The 23,824-nt window shown below is 43.1% G+C and overlaps 1 protein-coding gene across 3 annotated transcripts in view; it reads right to left on the bottom strand.

Moving 5' to 3' along the window:
- The window catches only part of METTL9 (methyltransferase 9, His-X-His N1(pi)-histidine), a 50,047-nt gene extending 31,521 nt beyond the window's left edge, over positions 1–18,526 (bottom strand). For 2 of the 3 annotated variants that reach the window (XM_061401403.1, XM_061401404.1), the window contains exons 1-2: positions 16,132–16,717; positions 3,420–3,610 (exon numbers count right to left, since the gene is read on the bottom strand). In XM_061401403.1, coding sequence (XP_061257387.1) covers positions 3,420–3,610; positions 16,132–16,296 — 356 coding nt within the window. In that variant the 5' untranslated portion in view covers positions 16,297–16,717. Of the gene's footprint in view, positions 1–3,419; positions 3,611–16,131; positions 16,718–18,431 lie in introns of those variants that run through there. The other variant, XM_061401405.1, reaches the window with a different exon arrangement.
- Positions 18,527–23,824: the final 5,298 nt, after the last annotated feature.

The raw sequence follows: 23,824 nt of genomic DNA, 5'->3' as shown, positions 1-23,824 counted from the left end.
TGTTATACAATTGGCTAGGTCCTGTTAATTCTAAAAATCCTAAAAAACCTCTAAAACTTTGTAATGTCTTTGAAAATAGAGGAGTTAAAATAGAAATCAAAGAGTGCTCTAAGAAAAGCAGCTACAGATCACACCAAGTCTCAAGGAAGCATCGTCTCGGGAAATAAAATGTGTCCCTACTCAGAACTTGTTTTCTAGCTCTGCAATCCCAGTCTGTCTAGGGCAGGGATCCAAACTTCCCGTAAACAACAGGATCATTTCTTTAAACAAAGCAGATGTTACTCAGACAAGGTAAACTGTAACAGGAGAGTGGAGGGCACCGGTGCTGCTGCCAGCACTTCTACCCTTCCTCTGCAGCCTGAAGAAGCTCCTAAGGCGCCTCCTCTTCAGGCCCAGGACAAGTCTGAAAACCACTGGTCTAGGAGGTGGCAGGGAAATCTGTACTGTTCTGCTGCTTTGTGGAAACAATCATAAGGTACAATAAGCTTGTTATGCAGTGACTGGAAGGATGTGTGCAACTGGGTGTTCCTGGTAAGACTGGTTTCAGAAAAAAATTAAAATTATGGAGCGAGTTCCTCCTCTCCTTTCCCTTAGGAAAGGTCAACCAAACCTAACAATGTGTTTGCAGTAAATCTTCTGTCCCACAGAAATGTTAAAAAAATGGGAGAGGGAAACCCTCAGAGATATTCACCAATACAACCACCTCCCAGAGAAAACTTCATCCCCTAAACTTTGTCTTCAACTCTCAATTGCTCCTATCTTCTAATGGGAAAACAGGATGAAAACGGAACTGAACTTTCTGAAATAGCTACATAAAACTTCAGGGAGGAACCACAATCAGAACAAGAAGAGGTAAGAGAGGTTACAAGCTTGGGGGAGCTTGGGGGATGCATGTTTCAAATGTTGGTGCCCACCTGCCATAGCACCAAAAGTAAATTGCAAAATAGTTACATGGCTTAAGCTTTCCCAATTATAAAATAACACACTTCCCTAGCCATATCTTTTGGAATCTAAGGACCCATGATATGATAATCATAAAATTCTAGAGCTAGAGGTCACCTGAGGTCAAAGTTCATGTCAAAAGGGCACCAGAGAAAGAAGCATTGTGCTATACCCAAAGATCATGAGCAACAGAGGCTACATCAAAAGATTTAAATAAAATCTCACAACAAAAAATTCTAAATTCATCGAGCCCAAATGACCTTTGCCCTCTAGGGAGCACTAGGTGGGAAGAGTTTTGGGTGGTCACAGTGACTTGAGGGTGCCGCTGTGATTTAGTGGGCAAGGTCAGAAAAGTCAGACTTCCTGAAATGTGCGGGGCAGTTCCAGACACTGAAGAATTATCCCACTTAAAATACCAAGACAATGACTTTGCTCAATACAAGGTTTCCGGCAAACACCTACCATGGAAAGGTATGGCTCTCTAATTTGTCCTTAAGTCCCAAAGTTAGTGATATCCACATATGCGTGTGTGTGTGTGTGTGTGTGTGTGTGTGTGTGTGTGTGTGTGATAACCATTCTACATTCTCTGGCCTAAGCTCTCTCTAGATTTGGAATCTACAGAGGAAGTATGCCTCTCTCCCAACTCATACCCCCACCCCATCCCAGTCCACATGCTCAGTTATGTCTGACTCTTGTGATCCCATGGATTGTAGCCAACCAGGCTCCTTTGTCCATGGATTTCCCAGGTAGGAATACTGGAGTGGGTTGCCATCTCCTACCTCAGGGGATCTTCCTGACCCAGCTATCAAATACCATGTCTCCTGTGTCTCCTGTATTGCAGGTGGATTCTTCACCACTGAGCCCTCAAGGAAGCCCACAGAGGAGGTACACCTCCTTACAAATATCTTTATAAAAGAACACAGCTATCAAGTCTCTCCTTTCTTGGTTTTCCCCTTTCCCACATAAAGGAAGTCCAATATGTATCTTACTTTTTAATTCAAGAAGGTTACCATACCAATTATTTCTGTAAGAGATAGCCACTCATGGTAATAAGCTACCACCGCCATGGAGAGAAAGTACCAATGGGCTCAAAATTAAGCTTTCAGCTGAGAACAGGGTGCAGGGCAGGAGATGTTTTTGTTTTATTGCGGGAGGGGGCACTGAGGGTGGATGGAAGGGGTGAGGACGGGGGTTATTAAAAAAAAAAAAAAGCAGAAGCGCTATAGATAAGGGAAGCCAAAGGGGACTTAGTATTGGCCCTCTGACCAAAATGTGAAATCCCTGAGCACAGAATCTTAACCAGGGCCAATAGGGTAGAGGCAGGAGGAAGGGTTAGAGCTTGAAATCTCCCCAAATTATAAGCAAAGTGTTGAATGTAAGGACTATTTGAACAGAGAATTTCTACCTCACATTACTTTCAAAGAGGTACAGAATCCCAAAAAGGCTAAAAATCACTGCTGTGGTGACAAGCCTGGTCCTCTCCCCCAACAAAAAAGGCACAGAACAGAAATTCAATGCAGTGAATTTTAGAAACAAAATGGCAGACCAAGTTGTATAAACTCAACCACCAACACAAAAATAACAACTGTTTGCTGAAGCCAATTTAAGGCAACTTCATATAAACAATGAAGAAAGTCAAGGAAGAAATCTTGAGAAATGGCTCGTGGTGCCTGAAAACATATTTAAGGACCAGACGACAGACTGGGATCCAGACAAGACATTCAGTAGGAGCTGGCTCCAAACCTGAAGAGAAGAAAAAGTGGGCCCAGCCAGCAGCTGTAAGTGGTCCCACAGGCTTTTCAAGCACTGAGCCCTGCCACTTCTCTCTTTAGAGCTCTGGATTCTTAGGCTTTGGGGTTTGAAAAGTTGGCTGACAAAGGATAAAAATACTCCTACAGTGTTGTCCATAGATTTAGTTGAGAGAACCACTCGAGGGACAGAGAATTTTGTAAGTTTACAAAATCCTGGTGAGTCTAGACATTACATAAGAACAGAGGGAGAATCCATCATTCGAGCAAGCCACCATTTACTGCTGGGCTGAAGTAGATCAGATCCTTCCCCAGAACACCTGCTTCTGGGAAGTGTGCTTATGGCAAAGCACACTTTGCCTATAGCTTGGTTCCAAGTATCCTGTTCCTCTCTAATAGATCAGCAGCAGGATAGGCATTACCTGGGAATGGGTTAAAAATTGGGACCACACTACAGACCTACTGACTCAGACTCTGTACTTTAACCAGATGCCCAGATGATTTCTGTGAACATCAAAATTAGGAAGCACTGTAACTCCCACCACAGAAATACAGAACAATGAGGCTGTTTATCAAGTTATACGGAATTTTAAAAGCAACCTGCCAAGGCTGGGCCAAGGATTTTGACTACAAGTGTTGTAGCTGTGGAGACGGTCAACACCTCAACGAGGTAACTTTTCTTTCTCCTAGACCTAAGGATAAAGAAAAAATTATCCAAGATTCACTTACCCATTGATAGATGTTCTAGACATAAACAGGCTAAAAACAGATGACACGAAAGAGTGATATAATTGGATAAATAGCCAGCCCGATTTCTCAATGCTGTTGTTTAAGAAGATCTGTGTTCCTTGATCAAGGTAACTCTGAACAAAGACAGCCTGGAGTGACTCGCATAATTTCTCTCTGTTGCACACATACCACTAAAAAGAAAGAAGAATGAGAAAAATGAAAACACAGAACTGAAGCATCATCTAAAAAATCCGAAAACGAAAAACAGAAGACTAAATTGAATCTAAGATTTCCAAATACCATAAATCTCATGGCACTTTAAGAGTAATCATCTCTTATACGACCTATAAGGTATAAAATACTTCCTCCTACCTAGTTTCTGGTTTAACTCATTACTTTCAGGGGCAGGTAAGAGAGTGGAGGAAGGGTGAAGAGGCTTGTGAGTCATGCAGCTTGGGAGGTGACAGAGCCAGGCAAGTACACTGACTCCCGGCCCCAAACTTCTAGCACTATGGCCCACTGTACCCCGAGATTAAGAAAGCTCTGTTGGCCTCTCCTTCATGGAGATTCAAGGCAAGAAGGCAGTAACTACCAACATTAACCTTGTTTTCTATCTAAAAACACTCAATGCAGTGATTTAACTCGAAGCCACCAAACAAATCAATAAGTAGCAGGATTTAATATTCCAGTGACCAGGGACTTCCCTGTAGTCCAGTGGCTAAGACTCCATGTTCCCAACGCAGGGGGTCCTGGTTCGATCCCTGGTCAGGCAACTAGATCCCACATGCTGCATCTGAGAGTTCCCGTGATGCTATGAAGATTCAAGATGCCGAGTGCTGCAACTATGACCTGGTGCAGCCAAATAAATGAAATAATTAAAAAAAAAAAAATCCAGTGACCTGATTTAGCTACCCTTTTCGTTGTGGGCTATAAAGAGACCTGTAGAAATACTGGTGTGCTTTACCAAATCATTTAACACTGTTTAACAGACAGGAGCCAAATGTGCTTGAGAAAGATTAAGATCTTAAGGTCATACGCAAACAATAAGAAGACAAAGTAATAACACGCTAAGAAGCAGATTACCGGGAACAGGCTCTACCCAGAACATACATTTTAGAACAAAATTCAAGGACCTCAGTTGTGGCTGAAGTGTGATCTTGTGTAATAAAGGTTTCCCATCTTCACTTAGAGTTAGTACACCAAGAGGGGAAGCAGCCTGTGGGACACAGCTTCAGAGTGAGCCCACCATCAAGTCCCGGCTCAGCCATTCCTGTGCGCGAGCTCACACAATCACTTAAATTTCTGAGACTCTGTAAATTCATCACTGGTTTCTGTCTATCCTGGTAGGTTACTCTGAGGATTAAACAAGTTAATGCAGGCTTATCCTCAATACAGGGCCAGACACATGAGACTCATATAATAATAGCAATGAGATAAGGGTCCTCTAACATGGCCTGATAAATAAAAGTCAGTCCATTAAGTATATGATGAAACTGCTGAGTAGATCAGTTACTATTAATCTCTTATCAACTAAGAAACAATTTCCCCCAATGAAGAGACAAAAGTAACCTGCTTACCCTGACAAGTATGACCACTCATCAGCAGTAGGTGTCCCGTACTGCTTACATAACCGATCGACCAATTTAACAGTCATCCTAAGCTTGCTAAATATTTAAAGAAATCTTGGGTAACACTGCCAACACTGACGCTGATATAACCAAACAAGCACATTAAAGTTTCAGAGATTAACTAATATCTTTTACAAACTCTGTGCCCTGACTTGATAAACCAAATCTTTCAAACAGCTAATGGTTTTGTGTTAATTCACCATTAAACACTTTTACCAAAACTGCTTGAACTTGATACTCTTTATGTTTCCCACTATATGACAAGCTATGAAGCTTCTTACATTCACTGCCTACACTTTTTATCTTGGTCTGAAAATGTTCCTGCTTAACCATTAACTAATTCTTAATACTCATTGTGCCTGAAGTTATGCCCCAGTGCAGGTCATAAACCATTTTTTATTATACTCCTGACCTCCTGGTTCACATTCTAAACTCTGTAATACTGAAGCCATTCTAACTTTTATTTTCTCTTAATTCTCTGAAATGACTAATCAAGATGAAAGCCATCACCTGGGTAATAGGCAATCAGGTACATTCTATTACTGTGGACAAGAAGTCATTCACGTGGAACAGAGTAGCTAAGAATTCCTTGGCACCCACTTGTAAATGGACAACCAGAACAATAACGGACTCTGACTTCCAGAACTAAGCAAGAACGGGCACCATTAACTGCAAATAATGCTTACAAATGCCGACCCCCCCAAAAAAGCCTCAAGTTTTTAACAGCATTTCTCTCATCAATATTAACACATGTGGTTGAACCTTTACTGCCAGACAAATCTTTCAGAAAAGAAAATGCTTCCTGATCAGAATATGCTACAGAATAAAAAGGAGTAATGCCCTTCTCTTTAAAGACGAAGGCTGAAACACATGTTCCTCCTGACAATTTGTATGGAACAAATGTCAGTTCCACGGCAGCATTATTCATAATTACCAAAAAGTGGAACAATCCCAATGTCCATCAGCTGATGAATGGATAAACAAGATGTAATTGATCCATACAACAGAATATCAATCAAACATAGGAAGGAATGAGGCACTGATTCCTGAGATGTGAACTATGAATATTATGCTAAGTGAAATAAGCCAGTCACAAAAGGCCACAGATTACATGATTTCATTTACACAAATTGTCCAGAATGGGCAGATTCAGAGACAGAAAGTAGATCGTGGTTGCCAAGGGTTTGGGGAGAGGAGATAATGGGGAGTGTCTTCATGCTAATGTATATGGGATTTCTTTATCAAGTGATGAAAATGTTCTAAAATTAAGAGAGTGGTGATGGCTGTACAACTTTGTGAAGTCTACTATCACCACTGTTTACTTCAAAAGATGAATTTTACAGTCATGAATTATATCTTGATAAAACTTAAAAAAAAATACACAAACATTAAAGTGTAGGTGGCTTCCAGAAATTAAAAATGGTTTGAAAATTTAAGGAACTAAGCATTTCTCTGAAACTGCAAATTTTTAAATGCAAATCTTATGATGTCACAACCCTGCTTCACAGAAGTTATGTTAAAATAATATTCAAAATACTTAATATGGCTTACAAGGCCCTACAAGATTTGTCCATTCTGTATCCACAGCCTCACCTCATGACACTCCCTATCAGCCCATAACACCCAGCCACTCCCTGTGTCACAACACTGCACCCTTCTTTCGTTTTCTGGAAGGCTCATTTCCCAAAGCTGTTTCACCTGGTATTTGCTGTCTCCTACATTTCCCACTACCCCAAGTGACCTAAGCCTAAATATGTCCCTTGAACTTTCAGACTAAGATGGATCCCCTGTTCTAATACTCTCTCACGTCTCATGTCTCCTCAGTAACATTTATAACCACTGATCTGAATCAGTTCAGTTCAGTTCAGTCACTCAGTCGTGTCTGACTCTTTGCAACCCCATGGACTGAAGCACACCAGAACTCCCTGTCCATCACCAACTTTCAGAGTTTACTCAAACTCATGTTCATTGAGTTGGTGATGCCATCCAACCATCTCATCCTCTGTCGTCCCCTTCTCCTCCCGCCTTCAATCTTTCCCAGCATCAGGGTCTTTTCAAATGAGTCAGTTCTTTGCATCACGTGGCCAAAGTATTAGAGTTTCAGCTTCAGCATCAGCCCTTCCAATGAATATTCAGGGCTGATCTCCTTCAGGATGGACTGGTTGGATCTCCCTGCAGTCCAAGGGACTCTCAAGAGTCTTCTCCAACACCACAGTTCAAAAGCATCAATTCTTTGGTGCTCAGCTTTCTTCACAGTCCAACTCTCACATCCATACATGACTACTGGAAAAACCATAGCCTTGACTAGACGGACCTTTGTTGGCAAAGTAATGTCTCTGCTTTTTAATATGTTGTCTAAGTTGGTCATAACTTTTCTTACAAGGAGTAAGCATCTTTTAATTTCATAGCTGCAGTCACCATCTGCAGTGATTTTGGAGCCCAGAAAAATACAGTCTGTCATTGTTTCCACTGTTTCCCCATCTATTTGTCATGAAGTGATGCCACCAGATGCTATCTTAGTTTTCTGAATGTTGAGTTTTAAGCCAACTTTTTCCCTGTCCTCTTTCACTTTCATCAAGAGGCTCTTTAGTTCCTCTTTGCTTTCTGCCATAAGGGTGGTGTCATCTGCGTATCTGAGGTTATTGATATTTCTTCCGGCAATCTTGATTCCAGATTGTGCTTCATCCAGCCCAGCATTTCTCAGGATGCACTCTGCATATAAGTTAAATAAGCAGGGTGACAATATATAGCCTTGGCGTACTCCTTTCCCGATTTGGAACCAGTCTGTTGTTCCATGTCCAGTTCTAACTGTTGCTTCCTGACCTGCACACAGATTTCTCAAAAGGCAGGTCAGGTGGTCTGGTATTCCCATCTCTTTCAGAATTTTCCAGTTTGTTGTGATCCACACAGTCAAAGGCTTTGGTACAGTGAATAAAGCAGAAGTAGATGTTTTTCTGGAACTCTCTTGCTTTTTCCATGATCCAGCAGATGTTGGCAATTTGTTCTCTGGTTCCTCTGCCTTTTCTAAATCCAGCTTCAACATCTGGAAGTTCACGGTTCATATACTGTTAAAGCCTGGCTTGGAGAATTTTGAGCATTACTTTACTAGTGTGAGAGGTGAGTGCAATTGTGCGGTAGTTTGAGCATTCTTTGGCATTGCCTTTCTTTGGGATTGAAATGAAAACTGACCTTTTCTAGTCCTGTGGCCACTGCTGAGTCTTCCAAATTTGCTGGCATACGGAGTACAGCACTTTCACAGCATCATCTTTCAGGATTTGAAATAGCACACCTGGAATACCTGTTTATAAATTGCATGTTCAGGGTCTGTCTTCCCAGGCAGACACAAAGCTCCATAAAAGGTCAGGGACAATGACTGACTTCAGTGCCTGGTACAGTTACAGATGAACAACAAAATGTTCATCTATTTAACAATAATTGTTAAAAAATCACAGGCAGTCTAACAGATAGAAGTTAGTGTTTCTAGTAAAATCCTGAAGAGAACACAAGGATAACCATGGAGACGGCTGTCACTGGGTTTTGTCAGTTTCTAAAACTTTAAGGTTTTTGTAAGGCCTTGCTTAAACCCAATTCTGCAAATAGTGGTTAAGCTACCCACCCACCACAGAACTACATTAGTACAGCAAGCAGTGAAGGAAGACACAGAACGTCTACCTTATCCCAGGCACCTGGCAAAGCACTGCATGTTTCATTTCCCACCTTACAGTGCCAAATGAATGGGCTGCTGAGCACTCCCAACTGATTCAAACTCCTGTTCAGGGGCATGTGGTTTTTCAGAAGTTTTTTTTCAAAGAAGCTTCTCTTTGCTTTGTTCTTTCCAGTGTGCCTGTCTGTGAGATTCAATTCTAGAAAAGAAAGCAGGACTATTCTGCCCAATTAAGACTGGATAAATGGGTCTAAAGATAATCTGATCTAGATAGTAACAGAATTACACTAAGCCAGCGTTTTTCAACCTCAGCACCATTGACATTTGGAGCCGGATAATCCTTGATCTGGGCTGTGGGATGTTTAACAGCATCCCAAGCCAGTGCCCATCAGATGCCAGCAACACTTCCCCAGCCCCCAGTCATGACAAACTAAAATGTCCCAGACATTGTCAAGTTTCTCTGAGGGTGCAAAATCACCATGGCTTAAGAACCCCTACATGGGCTTACCCAATTCCTTTAAAGTAGAAATGCAATGTTCCTATAAAATTATATTTGCTTATCAGACTGAGGGATAGAGTTAAAAGTTTTTCTGAACTTACTTGGAGTTCCTCAACTAGTCAGATACATGGCATATAATAATCTTTTCTTCCAAAATACAAAAGACTTGAGCCCATTAGGAAAATTAAAATTAGAAAATTATTTTAGAAAATGAACTTTATGATTTTAGGTAATGTCAGCTGAGCGTGGATGATTGACGCTTTTAAATTGTGGTGTTGGAGAAGACTCTTGAGAGTCCCTTGAACTGCAAGGAGATCCAACCAATCCATCCTAAAGGAGATGAGTCCTGGGTTTTCATTGGAAGGACCGATGTTGTAGCTGAAACTCCAATACTTTGGTCACCTGATGCGAAGAGCTGACTCATTGGAAAAGACCCTGATGCTGGGAAAGATTCAGGGCAGGAGAAGAAGGGGACGACAGAGGATGAGATTGGCTGGATGGCATCACCGGCTCAATGGACATGGGTTTGGGTGGACTTTGGGAGTTGGTGATGGACAGGGAGGCCTGGCGTGCTCCGGTTCATGGGGTTGCAAAGAGTTGGACATGACTGAGCAACTGAACTGAACTGAATCGTATACATGTTTGTATATACATTTGTCAGTCGCTCAGTCGTGTCCGACTCTTTGCAAGTTTCTTGGGTAATGTGGTTCAATAATAAATAAACATTTGGTTTTTATCCCAAGTTCCCAGCACAGAGCACCTAAAACCTTGAGGAAACTCCAGAGTGAGTGTATGGTCATGTGATGACCAGGAGGGCAAGATGGAACTTTCAGTCCCACCTCTAATATCCAGGGAGGAGACAGAAGCTAGAGATTGAGTTTAACCAACACTGGTCAAAGATTTCATCAATCACACCTTGGTAACGAAACCTCCATAAACCCCTAAAAGACAGGGTTCTGGGTGCTCCCAGGTAGCTGAACACACGGACATGCTGGGAGGATGGCTTACCTGGACAGGGCTTAGGAGCTCTGTGACACCCTCTACCTTCCCCCGCCAGTCCCTTGCCCTATGCCTCTGTTCCATTTGGCTGTTCCCAAGTTGTATCCTCTATAACAAACTGTAAACAGAAACCAAGTGTTTTCCTAAGCTCTGTAAATCGTTATCTAATTTGACGGGGGGTTGTGGAAACCCCAGAATTTGTAACCAAATCAGACAGAAGCATGGGTAGGCTATAGACCCTCAATCTGTAGCTGGCATGTGAGACACACGTGAGGACAGTCTTGCAGGAGGGAGCCCTTATATCTCTGGGCTGTTAACTCTGGGTAGTGTCAAATAGAAGTGAATCACAGAACACCTAGCTGGTGTCAGAGTATTGGTTGGTGTCACAAGAAAGACACCACAGGTAAGACCTCTCCCCCCGCATTGTTAAACGTGACCAAAGCATGCACAAACTGGATAAAGGCCAGAACTTCAAGCACTTGTTTTCATCTTTATCTGCTCACAAACAGCAAAAACAACTTGGATTGTTACATAATCTCAGTGTCTATACAGAGCTCCACTAGAGTGGGTACAGCTTGCTATTGAGAAGGCAACCTACTTTCACAGCCCCTCAGGCAACAAGGCTTCGTAAGAGGGACACCGTGAAACAGTGGGGAAAGCCTGGGCCTTGAAACCAGACAGAGCAGGATTCAAAATTCCAACTCTGCTATCTATTAACTGTGCTCTTAAGCAAGTTTCATTGCTCTTAGCCTCTGTTTGTAAAATGGGGATGTACCACCTACCTCCAAGAGTTGTTATAAGGATTAGAGAGGATAATATATATACACAGTGCCTGACACTTAATAGAAGCACAATAACTTGATTTTCTTTCCCTTCCTGTTCAAGGTTCACAAAAGCCAGTCGAGAACTGAGGTTCAAGGGAATCCCCAAACCACACTGTACGTCTGGGCACTCTGCCATTCTCAAAAGAAGTGAGTAACCAAAGACCTGAGGTATTCAATACCACTAAAGGCAACCAGAAAGGCTCCACTAACGGAGTACAGGAGAATCTTAGCTACTGCAGTGAGTGGTAAGACCAACCTGAATACACTGACCTTGACAGCTAAGGATTCAAAAACCACATTCTAAGCTCTACAATGCAATCATATCAGTCCAGACATTTAATCACTTGTGTATCAGACTGCCTTGTGTATCAGATTCACTGATACCTTGTACAAGGGCTTCCCTAGTAGCTCAGACAGTAAAGTAACCGCCTGCAATGCAAGAGAGCCGGATTTGATCCCTACGTCGGGAAGATCCCTAGGAGAAGGGAACGGCAACCCACTCCAATATTCTTGCCTGAAGAACTACATGGACAGAGGAGCCTGGCGGGCTATAATCCATGGGGTGGCAAAGAGTCAAACACAACTGAGCAACTAACACACACACACCTTGTAGATATGCACAGCACAGGTGTAAATATTCAAATCATTCATTCTTTTCCTACAAATGATACAAACCTAAACCAACAACCTCTTTATAGGAGACTTGAAAGTGCAGAGTAACAAGACACCCTCACTTCCATGCAGGGAAAGATTAGATTAAATCACTTCAATTTTGATTTAATAAACAAATTATTGGCAATCTTCATTTCAAATACTTACTAGCTGTTAGTAGTTTATAATCCCAAGACTTTAACAAAGCTTCAGAGGATCTGAAACAGTCTTTTACAGGAAGTATCAGGGTCCCAAGGGCACCTTCACAGGGGAACATAAAGGCCTCTGGTACACCCCGAAGAAGGGACCTTCCTTGTTCTCTAAAACTGAAGCTAACACTTGTTTAGGGTTTCAACACAGGTTATTAGGAAGGAAAGAAACTCTTTTCAAAATCTCTTTGGTATTCCACTGAAAAAGCCTCCAGACTTTCCAAGGCACTTCAGAGGACACAAACCTATCTATCAGCATCTGTCTGGCTAGCTGGCTGACCCCTCTGGGCACTGTTAACTCATGCCTAACTTTGGTCCCCCTCCACAAGCCAGCTGGGTAGTGAGAAGCAGGAGATGGAACCTGTATTTAGCACAACCTTTGACCTCTGGCTGTGATGTCCATGTACTATTTTTTCATCTGAAAGAAAATCCAAATTGTTTCAATTCTATCTTAAATCCATCATTGCTTATGGCAGAGCACATTTCTGAGTTTACATAAGAAGGCAAAAAGAAAAATTCAGATATACACATATTTGCAATTTTAAGTTACCTTATATATTTATTACTTTTTATTGAAGGATAATTGCTTTACACAATTTTGCTGTTTTCTGTCAAACCTCAACAAGAATCAGCCATAGGTATACATATATCCCCTCCCTTTTGAAACTCCCTCCCATCTCCCTCCCCAAGTTACCTTATTAATTCCAGATAATGTTATCTGTGCTCTTAAAAAACCTGGCAGTGTATCAACTGGAGAAACAGTCCTGGCCTGGTTCCAGGGAGTTCTATAACAATTCTTTTGTCACTCCATCAATTGAGAAGCTGCTGAATGACTCTTATTATCAAGAACCTAGTTAGTGTGGCCTAAGAGTTCTTTCAAGTTTCAATAGCTCTTTAACAGTTGCCTTAACTAGCAGGTGCAATGCCTCAAAAAAACTAGATTCAAAGTTACTGTCGTTATTACTTTCTTTTTAAGTTCTGGGTCAGCCAATGTTGAAAAGTCACATATCTAGTTTCTCACTGCTGCTACTGCTAAGTCGCTTCAGTCATGTCTGACTCTGTGCGACCCCATTGCCGGCAGCCCACCAGGCTTCCCCGTCCCTGAGATTCTCCAGGCAAGAACACTGGAGTGGGTTGCCATTTCCTTCTCCAACCTGCCTCACTTTCTTCCCAGTAAGTCAAAGTACCCAGCTTTCAATCTGTGATTAAGAATGTGATGCTGATTAAGAAAACTGGAAATTTTCTCTGAAGCAAACTTCTTAAAAAAATTTTTTTTCCCCTCACTTTACAGTCTGTACAAAAAAGTCAGTGGTGCCTGTTTGGCCGGCAAGCCATATCGATCTGTGCTGAGAAACCCCTTCCCTTCCTTCTCACTTGCCCCAAATGAAACACAAATCCCAGCTGTGAAACTAGCACACCAAGCACACCAAACCAAGGTATTAAAATGGTGCTGTGACTATGGTTTAGAGCTGCTTTAGCCCAAAGGAGCCTTGCCTCTCCAGGATTCAGAAGTAAATAGCTATTTTTAATGAACAAACATTGCCTAAGATCTCTCTTTTAAACACAGAATCCACCACCATAATTTCTTAATCAAACATAAGGAAAACTTGTAAGTATAGTTCAATCAAATCCATAACCCTACTTCCATGCAACTGCAAAAGATCCAGATGGCTGGCTATGGAACCCACATACCCAAATGAACACCAGAAGACCTGGTATAAACTATTAACTTGAAGGGAGGGAAAGCATTTAGAGTTAAGTTACTTCACAAGCAACAAAGTTTATAAGGATCCTGGAACACAAAGCAGATAACAAATCATCAACTCAGCCAGGGCAGAGAGAACAGTCTCCTATTTCATTTATTTCACTGTGGTTTCCATAAACATCTCTTTTGTTCACTTTAATCTTTTATTCATGGACAATATTTTCATAATGTGAATGCATCAACTCAAAATAATGTCTTGAGTGACTGTTCTAAGGAAAAGAGCCAATCTTCCCCCTTCTACTCAATATTCAAAAAGCACCAGATCAGTCTTCATTTGGAGAAACTAGCTGCCCAAATTGTTATGTTCAACTGGTTAAAACACACACTTATTACACATACTTGAGTATCTTAGAAACATAATGAAGCAAAGGAGGTACTGGAAACCAGTATTAATTTTCCTTAGAACCTGACAGATCCAACTTTTAAAAAGTATACAACTGGAAGACATTCTGAGATGTCTTGTTAGGCCATCGTCTGAGGCTGTCTGCAGCTATAATTCTACCTAGGCCCCATAAAAATCAAGTGACTTAAACAGTTTTTCAGTTTTTATAATATGTCCATTTCTTTTATGAGCACTGAAAACATCAAGTATACTGAAGTATCAGTAATCTCAAGTGTTATAATAAATATCTATAGTCAAGAGACTCTACTATAATTCCATGTCAATGGAAATAAGCCTTTTTATCCTACCCAGAACTTTATTTCTACCAGCTGTTAAAGATGACATTTCTACTCACTGTTTTACATCATTATCCATGTTACTTCGAGATATATATATCTTAGTAACCAAACATTATCACTACAGTACAACTCTAAAAATGACTAATCCATTGCAGAGAATGTGGTTTTACAGGTTAAGGTCACCTAGTAAGTTTATGTACACTCCTAACAATATTTCTTTGAAAGGAATGATGCTAAAGCTGAAACTCCAGTACTTTGGCCACCTCATGCGAAGAGTTGACTCATTGGAAAAGACTCTGATGCTGGGAGGGATTGGGGGCAGGAAGAGAAGGGGACGACAGAGGATGAGACGGCTGGATGGCATCATTGACTCGATGGACGTGAGTCTTAGTGAACTCCGGGAGTTGGTGGACAGGGAGGCCTGGCGTGCTGCGATTCATGGGGTCGCAAAGAGTCGGACACGACTCAGCGACTGAACTGAACTGAACAATATCATTGGAGTGATTAACAAAGTATTAGTACAATAGCTGTGGGATTACAAAAAAATTCTATAGACATTTATAATTTCCTTTAAAAATAGAAAAAGCCCACTACAAATATTTTCTAAATAAAAACTAAACACTATTTCTCTGAATGGATTGTTTTATCTCCTTAGATAATTCTTCAGTTTCATTAGAACACATGAAATCAACTTCAGGGTAAACACTTGGCATCGTAGGAAAAGTAATCTATGAAAATGATGACACAAGATGGGGAGTAATTAGCTACCGCTCTCTGGGAAAGCAAAATGTACTATAACTGCTAGCTATTATAAACCAACACTCCGGCAGAGTTCAAAAGCCAAGAGGCTTTCTTCTCAATGTCATGTTAACCGCAAACTACATTATAATCAAACACGAAAGACCTCACTCTTAATTCTGCAAATGCACAAGGGGCACAAAACTAAGATAATGAAAAAGACTATCCAGCCAGCCACATCGCCATCGTTCACGGTGCACAACTACAACTCTTTTAAAGATTTCGCTCCTGCCCAGTTCTAATAACCCTTCCAGTGAAAGCTTGCATCACCTTTCTTGTTACCACATCTCTCCGGTCAGATACCAAAATCAAAGTTTGAAGGAGATAATCTCTCTCTTAGGTAGGAGGGGAAGAAGGTTCGACAGGAGAGGAGTGACGACTTATCAAACACATTTTTAAGTGCTTAGGGAAAATGTCACCCAAACGAGCCCAGAGAGTTAAATGGCTCACGCTGCAAGGCTAAATTTCTTTATGGAACCTTTGTACGTTCAGAGATTCACCAGACAAAAAGAGGGACCGGCTTTTCGGCGTGATACTCGGGGCTGATGGAAGCTGTCGGGGATAATGGGTTTGGTCGGGTCATTCAGTTCTCAGGCCTCGGTGCCAGATGGGTCCCCAGATGGGTCGCCACGCGCCGGCCCGAAAGTTCCTCCGCCCGGCCGCCAGGAGCGGACGCCGAAGTGGCCGAGCGTCTGCAATCACCGGCCGGGACCCGGGAACAATGCGGGGCTCCCGGGCGCTCGCGCCGGGGCCCGGGAGGGAAACCGGAGGTCGTCCTCCTCGCGATCCGCCGAACAAAAGGAGCCGCGGGGCGCGGACCGGGCGCCCGGCCCAGAAGACGGTGGGGGGGAAACTTTGCGAGGGGCCGGGGCGGCGGGGCGAGGCCCGGGGGTGCCTCACGCCGCAACGCCCCGCACAATAGCCGGGCCGAGCGCGGGAAGGCTGGCCGCCCCGCCCCCGCCCCGCCGGGCCCGGTTCGGGTTCGGCTCCATACCTGGTGGTTCTCCTTCCTGCCGCCCGCGGCCGCCGCCGGCCCGCCCGGGCCGCTCGTCATGTTCACGTACAGGGAGCGGGTGAGCGGGCTCCGCAGGGTCCACATCCTCCGCGCCAGCCACACGGACGCCAGGCTCAGGCACAGCCAGCCCGCGAGCAGTCTCATCGGGGGCCTGCGGCCGCTCGCTCCGATCACCGCCGGGGCGAGGAGGAGGACGCGCCGCCGCCTCCAGCCGCTGCCGCCGCCGCCGCCCAGGCTCGAGCCATCGCGCCCGACTCGCCGCCCATCCAGCCCCTTCAGGGCCGAGGCAGGGGGTGGGGAGGAGCGGGCGGCGCTCAACCTTCCCGCCTACCCGGTCCTCTCCGCCCCCGGAACGCCGCCGCCGCGGAAGGCAGTTTCCACCCGGAGCACAAACGCAACGCCTGCGGCGCGTTCTCTCCAAAGCGCGTTCCCTCGGCCTAAAGAGCCAGCCGGCCGGGAGGTGGGACAAAGGGAGCGCGCATCCGCCTGGCGCGCGTCCCCGCCTCCCGTCTGGTTGCGGCTCCTTACAATGGCCTAAATGATTTTAATATTAATACTTCTAGGCCAGGGGTGATCGTTCCGAAGGCGGTAACTGAAGCCTCCCCGTCCCTCCAAGGTGGTGTCTGCAGTTCTTCTGGTCTCTCGTCGCCTTAGTCTTTGCCTCTGGGCCCCTCATCCACCCCTGGGCGGGACTTTTCTCCAGGTTGTGCAGATTGACCCCGGGGTGACCCTCATCCCCTTCGTACATTCATACAGCGAAGTCCTTGCCAGAGACAGAGATTGCCAGTTTTAACATAATTGCCAAGCTACATGGCTTCCTATTCACATTTACAGCCAACCAGCCAGACCTCCACCCCAAGGACCTACACCCTGCTTCGCAAGAGCTGCACAGTAGACGTAAATCTAAGTGCAAAATGTTACCGCCAACTCCTCCCCACCTCTCACCCAGTTCCTCAAGCCTGGCAGGTTGCTGGCTACCTGTTTCTAAGAGGCATCGGCGAAAACTCTGCCTCTGTTGGAAGCTTCTGCAGTTGGGGCACCTGCAAGTTATGTTCTGGTGTATTGATGACCCTGTCCAAGAATGAAAACCCCAAATTCGAGTCCCTGCGTGCTCGTTTCCTTGAATTAACAAACGGAAGTTGGATCCAGTACTCGTCAAGCCAACTAAGATTTGCAAGCAATATTTACCCAGATGTGTCTTTGATCATTTATAGCACAGGAAGATCTAGCAACGTTTCAAAACTGAAAGGTTACACTGTGTTCCTGTGTCTGAAGCTCTTCCTGCTGCCACCAAAGCTACAAGTAAGGAGTCAAACATTTCATGGGGCCTATCCCTTTAACACCTTGCTAGGTTTGTTTAGAAAATGCTTCTAATTTAAATGCACTAGACATCATGTAATACATTTTATTTTAATTCGAAACAAAAGAAGCCTTTCTGTTAACTCCATTTGTGCACTTCAGAGATGGTTATTTAAAAGTGTCATGGTGATCACTGATGAGGAACAAAACCCTTCCTTATCCACAAACATTTTTATTAGCTTCTAAGAACCTCAGCTTGGCACCTTTCACTAACAGGAACATCTTGTTGCCTAATGTAACACAGGCTATAACAAACAAACAAACCAAAAAGGCAGAGAGGAGGAGAGTACTTTGTGTTCTCTTTCCAGCATACTCCCTAACTGCTTCCTGCCAAAATCCCAAAGAGCCTGCACCTTTAAATCTAGTTCAAACCTCTAGTGGTCCTGACCCAAATCATCAAAAGGGAACTATAGTAGCAAGCTCAGATAATTCAGTTTTCGATGTCATCTCTCTCCACTGCCTCTTAGGATCAGTGTCACAGGTACAGCAACTCTGTGCCAAAGAAAGCCTTCATCTTTTTAGAGGAGGTGAGACGGGTTGGGCAGGGGGCTGTAAAAGCAGCATGAATGTATAGAATGACATATTTCATTTCTGCAAACAAAGGAGACCACAAAATAAGCCCCTCAACTATAGAGTAAGCCTGATGAACTGAGAAGCAGCAACTAGATGGCTGCTGTTGTCTGAAGGGTTTAGGATCAGTTGACTGCCACGAAGCCCAGCATCTCAAAGAAGCAGATTTTCACTTCAGACCTGAGCAGGTGGCCTGGAAAAAATAAATCAGTCTCACATTTAAATACTCTATAATAATCACAGAATATTCAACTACATGTTGTTTACACTTAGCAAGCACAGGATGAAACCAAAGCACAGCATGATCAAATGATTTGCCTAAAGGTAGCAGAACAAATTCAATACCAGACCTTTTCATAGAACCTGGTATCCCAGCTCACAGTCCTTCGATCCATCTAAGAAGCCTTGCTGTCTCTCCCTTCTCAGAGAGCCTCCTGAATTACAAGTGAGGAGGAAGGAAAACAGCAAGAGTAAATATACTAAGCAGAAGTTCAGATTGCCCTCAGGGACTGCCCCTTTCCTACATCGACTAGAATGTCACTGGCTGTATATTAAAACCTCAGTCATCCATCACAGAGAGGGGAAGAGGCATAGATAACACAAAAAGCCAGCTAAGAGCCAGTATTCTTTCTGACCTTGAAATGCAGTGATATTCAAAGGACACATAAATGACACCTTCTGTGCTGGGCTTTGCTCAGTGTTCCCCTGACCAGGAATCAGGTGTCTGGCTTGGGTCACAGCTCTGTGCATAGGTCCCAAATCTTGACTGGATCACTTTCCTATCTAGAACTCTAGGCAGGGCGCTCTTTGTTGTAATTGTTCTTATCAGCTGCAATTTACGGCATTTTCATATTCTCTTTTCAATTAGGAAGAGAACCTATATAGAGAGAGCTGGATCTGTAGAGAAACACATAATGTGCTGCCATTGTTGCTCATTGTCATCTTGTTGAAGAGATAATGATCTAAAAAGAGTATAATCACATGTTTTCATGGGCTTAGATTGTGTTTATGCTTCTTAATATTTTGCGGAGTGTAAGAAAGGTGCAAGTTTCCCCCCGTGTATTCAGTGGATGTTCCTTGTGGTTATTAAGCAATGAGTACCTCTAAAAAAATGAAATTAGTAAATGTATTCAATAAATTTTTTTTATATTAGTAAATGTAACGGATTCTTATCTGAACTTTGTTGATATGATGTCAGGCATATGCAATGACATCACTGTGGTCTCTGATAAAGTGTAAGCTAGGGCGAGAGAAAGAGAAAAACAAATACTATATATTAACACGTACAGATTCTGAAAAAAATGGTACTGATGAACATATCTGCAGGGCAAGAATAGAGACACAGGCATTGAGAACAGACTTGTGGACACAGTGGGGAAAGGCGAGGATGGGACAAATTGAGAGAGTAGCAGTGAAACCTACACATTACCGTGTGTAAAGCGGATAGCTAGTGGGGAGTTGCTGTGTAACTCAGTAAGCTCCACCGGGGGCTCTGTGACCACCTGGAGGGGTGGGATGGGGTGGGAGGGAGGTTCAGGAGGGAGGGGACATATGTATACCTATGACTGAGTCACGTTGTTGTACTGCAGAAACCAACACAATTTTGTAAAGCAATTATCCTCCAATTAAAAGTAAAAAAGTTATATAGAGTGTTTAGTGTAGTGCCTCAGGACATAGTAAGTTCTCCAAAAATGTTAATTTTCTCTTGCTTTCACTATAACTTGGATAATTCACCCTCTCCTGAACCTCCCTTTCCTCATCTGTAAACTGGGGCCATGATTTTGAGAGCTTCCCTAGTGACTCAGTGGTAAAGAATCCACCTGCCAATGCACGAGGTGCAGGAAATGCAGGTTTGATCCCTGGCTTGGGAAGATCCCCTGGAGGAGGAAATGGGAACCCACTCCAGTATTCTTGCCTGAAAAATCCCATGGACAGAGGAGCCTGGCGGGCTGTGGTCCACGGGGTCGCAAAGAGTCAGACACAACTGAGCGTGCACACACACACACACACACACACACACACGTGATTCTGAACCACTTAGTCCACAACACATCTGTGAGAATCAGATGATCTGAATGCCTTGAAAACTGTAAAAACTCAACCAAGGTTATCATAATAACGATGCTTATTCCCAATGTGACTGATCTCTGCAAAGCTACCCTCCCTTAGACATTCCCTTAGAGCCCAGGATGTTAGCTCCTCCTCCTCTGTCTATTCCCAGACCTCTTCCTGAGACTGAACTAAGAGAGTGAGGATGAAAGTGTCCGAAAGGAATATGAAACACAAAACTGCTTAACATTCAAGCCTAAGAATCCCAAAATCAGGCAGCAAACTCAAGTTTATGTACTTATCAGGCGTGCCTACCTTCTTAGTAGGAAAACCTTTGCCCCTCTTCCCAGCTGGCTCGTTTGCATCACCTCTGTGCCAGCCACAGCACTTCACCTACTTAGAACCTTCCGGACCCCACAGCCTCCCTCCCATGGCAGTTTCTGTTCATACTGTTTCAATTGATGTCAGGGATAAAGTTGGAAAGACCAAGAACTGCCACTTTCACATTGGCAAGAAGATTTATTGAGTAGATGCAAGGCATGAGGCACTGGACTAAATGGAGAGGAAAGCAAAAGAAACACAATGACATCCTCAGAGCTTACTATTTAAGAGGGAGGATTACTTTGTGGGTGCAAGTAATCACAAAATGAATAGTTCACTACAGTCTGCTGTGTGCTACAAAAGAAGTGTACATGGTTAGAAAAATGAAAGCTGTCCAGAGGAAGTGTGGCTTTGCAGCCCTTGTTTTGACATCTCCTTGCTAAGCCTGAGAGCTTCCGAGTTGCCCAAGTTCCTCTGGACTACAGGTGTACCAGTAATTGTGGGATAAAAACATGAGGTACCTCTAAGAGTCCTCTGGGCTGCGAACATCAGAGTAAGCCACCTGTGTACTTAGGTTGTAAATGTATGCTACTGCTTCTAGTATCCCTAAAAGGAATTTGCCCGTGTAATAGTTTGATCCACTTAAAGGAAAAATATGTTATTTCTTTAAATGTATATTTCAACCCAGCAAGGTCTTTCCAGCAGCAGGTCTGAGTTGGAGCTCTGATAAAAGAGAAGACTTGTTTTCCTTCACTTTCTGGGGCATTTTCAAAGGTCCAGAACTCTTCTTTCATCTTGTTTTACGTGTATTTTCAAGACATCCCTATCCTTGGCCTCTTAATTGCAGTCTTCTGCATGTGTGTGGGTTTGATCCTGTGAAAGGCTGCTTCGTCTCCACCCAACTCACCCCGTAACTTCATGCCACTGTGTTTTCATAGTCTGATTTTGAAAATATAAAGCCTTCTTATTTTGTGGCTCTAAAATATTCAAACATATGGTCTATATGAAATACATGAAAAAATTGCATGGTATGTTAAGAAAGCTTTTAAAGCTTTAAATATTTTATAGGAGACAAGGCGTGTATGTACGTATGTACATAAACATGTGCTAAGTCACTTCAGTCATGTCCGACTTTGTGAGACCCTATGGACTATAGCCCCGCCAGGCTCCTCTGTCCATGGGCTTCTCCAGGAAAGAATACTGAAGTGGTTTGCCCTGCCCTCCTCCAGGGGATCTTCCTGACCCGGGATGGAACCCATGTCTCTTATGTCTCCTGCATTGGCAGGTGGGTTCTTTCCCACTAGCACCCTCTGGGAAGCCTGTACATAAACCTAAGTATCTTAAATAGTTTGTATAACATACCCCAAAACCACATCTCTGCTGACATGAGAGAAGACCACTATTTTATCTTGCACAACCACAAACTGGTCTAAAAAATGAAAAAGAATACGTTTATGAAAGTTAATACTTGAGCAATCAATCAGCCTGAAAATCAAACAGAACCATCTCCCTTCTCTGTGAAAACTGTGATTGATTTGCTAGTAGCCACAACTAATGTGAGTTTGTCTTACGACTTAGGCTGGGATCTTCCTTAAACATATTGTGTGCACAAATCATTAAATCCAGGCAAAAGGCATTCAGTTATTAGATAACCAAAACCTTAGATTTTGAGAACCCTGCAATTGTTCCATATACTTCCCTAAAATTGACAAAGTAGATACTGAAAGCAGCTTTTAAGCTCTTCTACAATTGTTGTTGTGTTAGATGCTCAGTTGTGTCTGACTCTTTGCGATCCCATGGAATGTAGCCTACCAGACTCCTTTGTCCATGGGATTTCCCACGCAAGGATACAGGAGTGGGTTGCCATTCCCTTCTCCAGGGGATCTTCCCGACCCAGGGATTGAACCGGGTCTCCCGCATTGCACACAGATTCTTTACCATCTGAGCCATCAGGGAATAAACTTTATTTCCATGTTCATTAGCTTTCTATGCTCAAGTCTTTAAAAAAAAAAAAAAAAGTTTTACATATGACAGCAGCCTTTCCTCCACCACAGAGACTTGTTCTGAGCCAACAGAACTCAAATCCCACCTTCCCCTCTTGCCTCCCACACCAGGCCCGAGAGGAAGTGGGGTGGGGCAGGGGGCTCTGGGAGAAGCCAGTTTTGCTCAAGAAGCTCACTAAAGTGAAGTTTGGTATCTGTGAATATAGAACAGGCTGTTCTTCCTCCAAGAATGGTCTGTTTCATAACCAAAACTATAAATGATACTGGAGCCAAGTTTGTTACTTCTCAGACATCTTAACAATGTAAACAAATTGCCTTGGTTTTGTGAAATCTTTTTTTGCTTTCATTAGGAGACATTTATAGATTATTTTCACCACATCTACAATGCTCATCATGATTATTCAGTAGAGTAAGTCTTCAGGAAAATAAATCTAGGTTATTCCTGTAGGGTTTGATAGTACGATGGATTCATTTTTAGAATCTCCAACCCTCTGTTTGATTCATGGACTGGAATTTCTCCACTGTTGTCTATAAATAGCAGCCCATGTCTGTAAATATATGACTGTATTTTCATCTTGACACTTGGTAACTCACGTCATATTTGAGGACATCTAACATTTGTTAGCTTTTTTAATTTGTGTGTCTGTTTGGACACAAGCATCAGGAATAAGTTATTTTTTGACATATGTTTAAGGATGTTTCAAGAAAAAACTGTCAGATTTTTTTTTTACATGGTTGGTGGTACATGGAGTCAATCATAAAATTGCATTCAAAAATTCTGGAAACTGGAAAATAAAATTGCTGAGAATCACAAATTGGGTTATGTGCTCTAACCCAATACACACAACAGGTTAGAGCAAAGTGATGCAAAGTCACGTTTAAAAAGGCAGGTCCCCAAGCCAAGACTTGACTGCACATTGACTGAAGGAGGGTAATAACATACTAAGAATTAACAGCTCGTTGTGGGTGGAAGATGGAGAGGATTGATCAGCCTTAGGAAGTGGAAAGGCAGGTGGATTTCGCAGTGGCTCTCCACCATAAGCCCAGGAGACCAAAGTCAGGTCTGCTTTGCTCCAAGCAGCAGGTACCACTCTTTGTAGCTGGAGATGGGCGCATTCATTGTCTCAAGCACCATGACTTCATCCATTAACATCATCCTGAACTGCCATGTCCCTCATTCCCACATGTTGTATTCCTTATAGAGCATGAAAATGTGCTGATGGGGATAAATACCCATCTATCCCATGATAGTTTTGTGTCAGAGTATAAATTAATAAATAGGTTTGGGGCTTTTTTTTCTGCATTGGTCTGTGAGTTTTATTCATGCTAACTTCCTGTTAGAGATGATTCCATTCTCAATGTAGCAATGT

The sequence above is a fragment of the Bos javanicus genome, chromosome 25, assembly GCF_032452875.1.
Source record: "Bos javanicus breed banteng chromosome 25, ARS-OSU_banteng_1.0, whole genome shotgun sequence".
Taxonomy (NCBI): Eukaryota; Metazoa; Chordata; class Mammalia; order Artiodactyla; family Bovidae; genus Bos; species Bos javanicus.
This window is presented reverse-complemented; position numbering and strand designations above follow the sequence as displayed.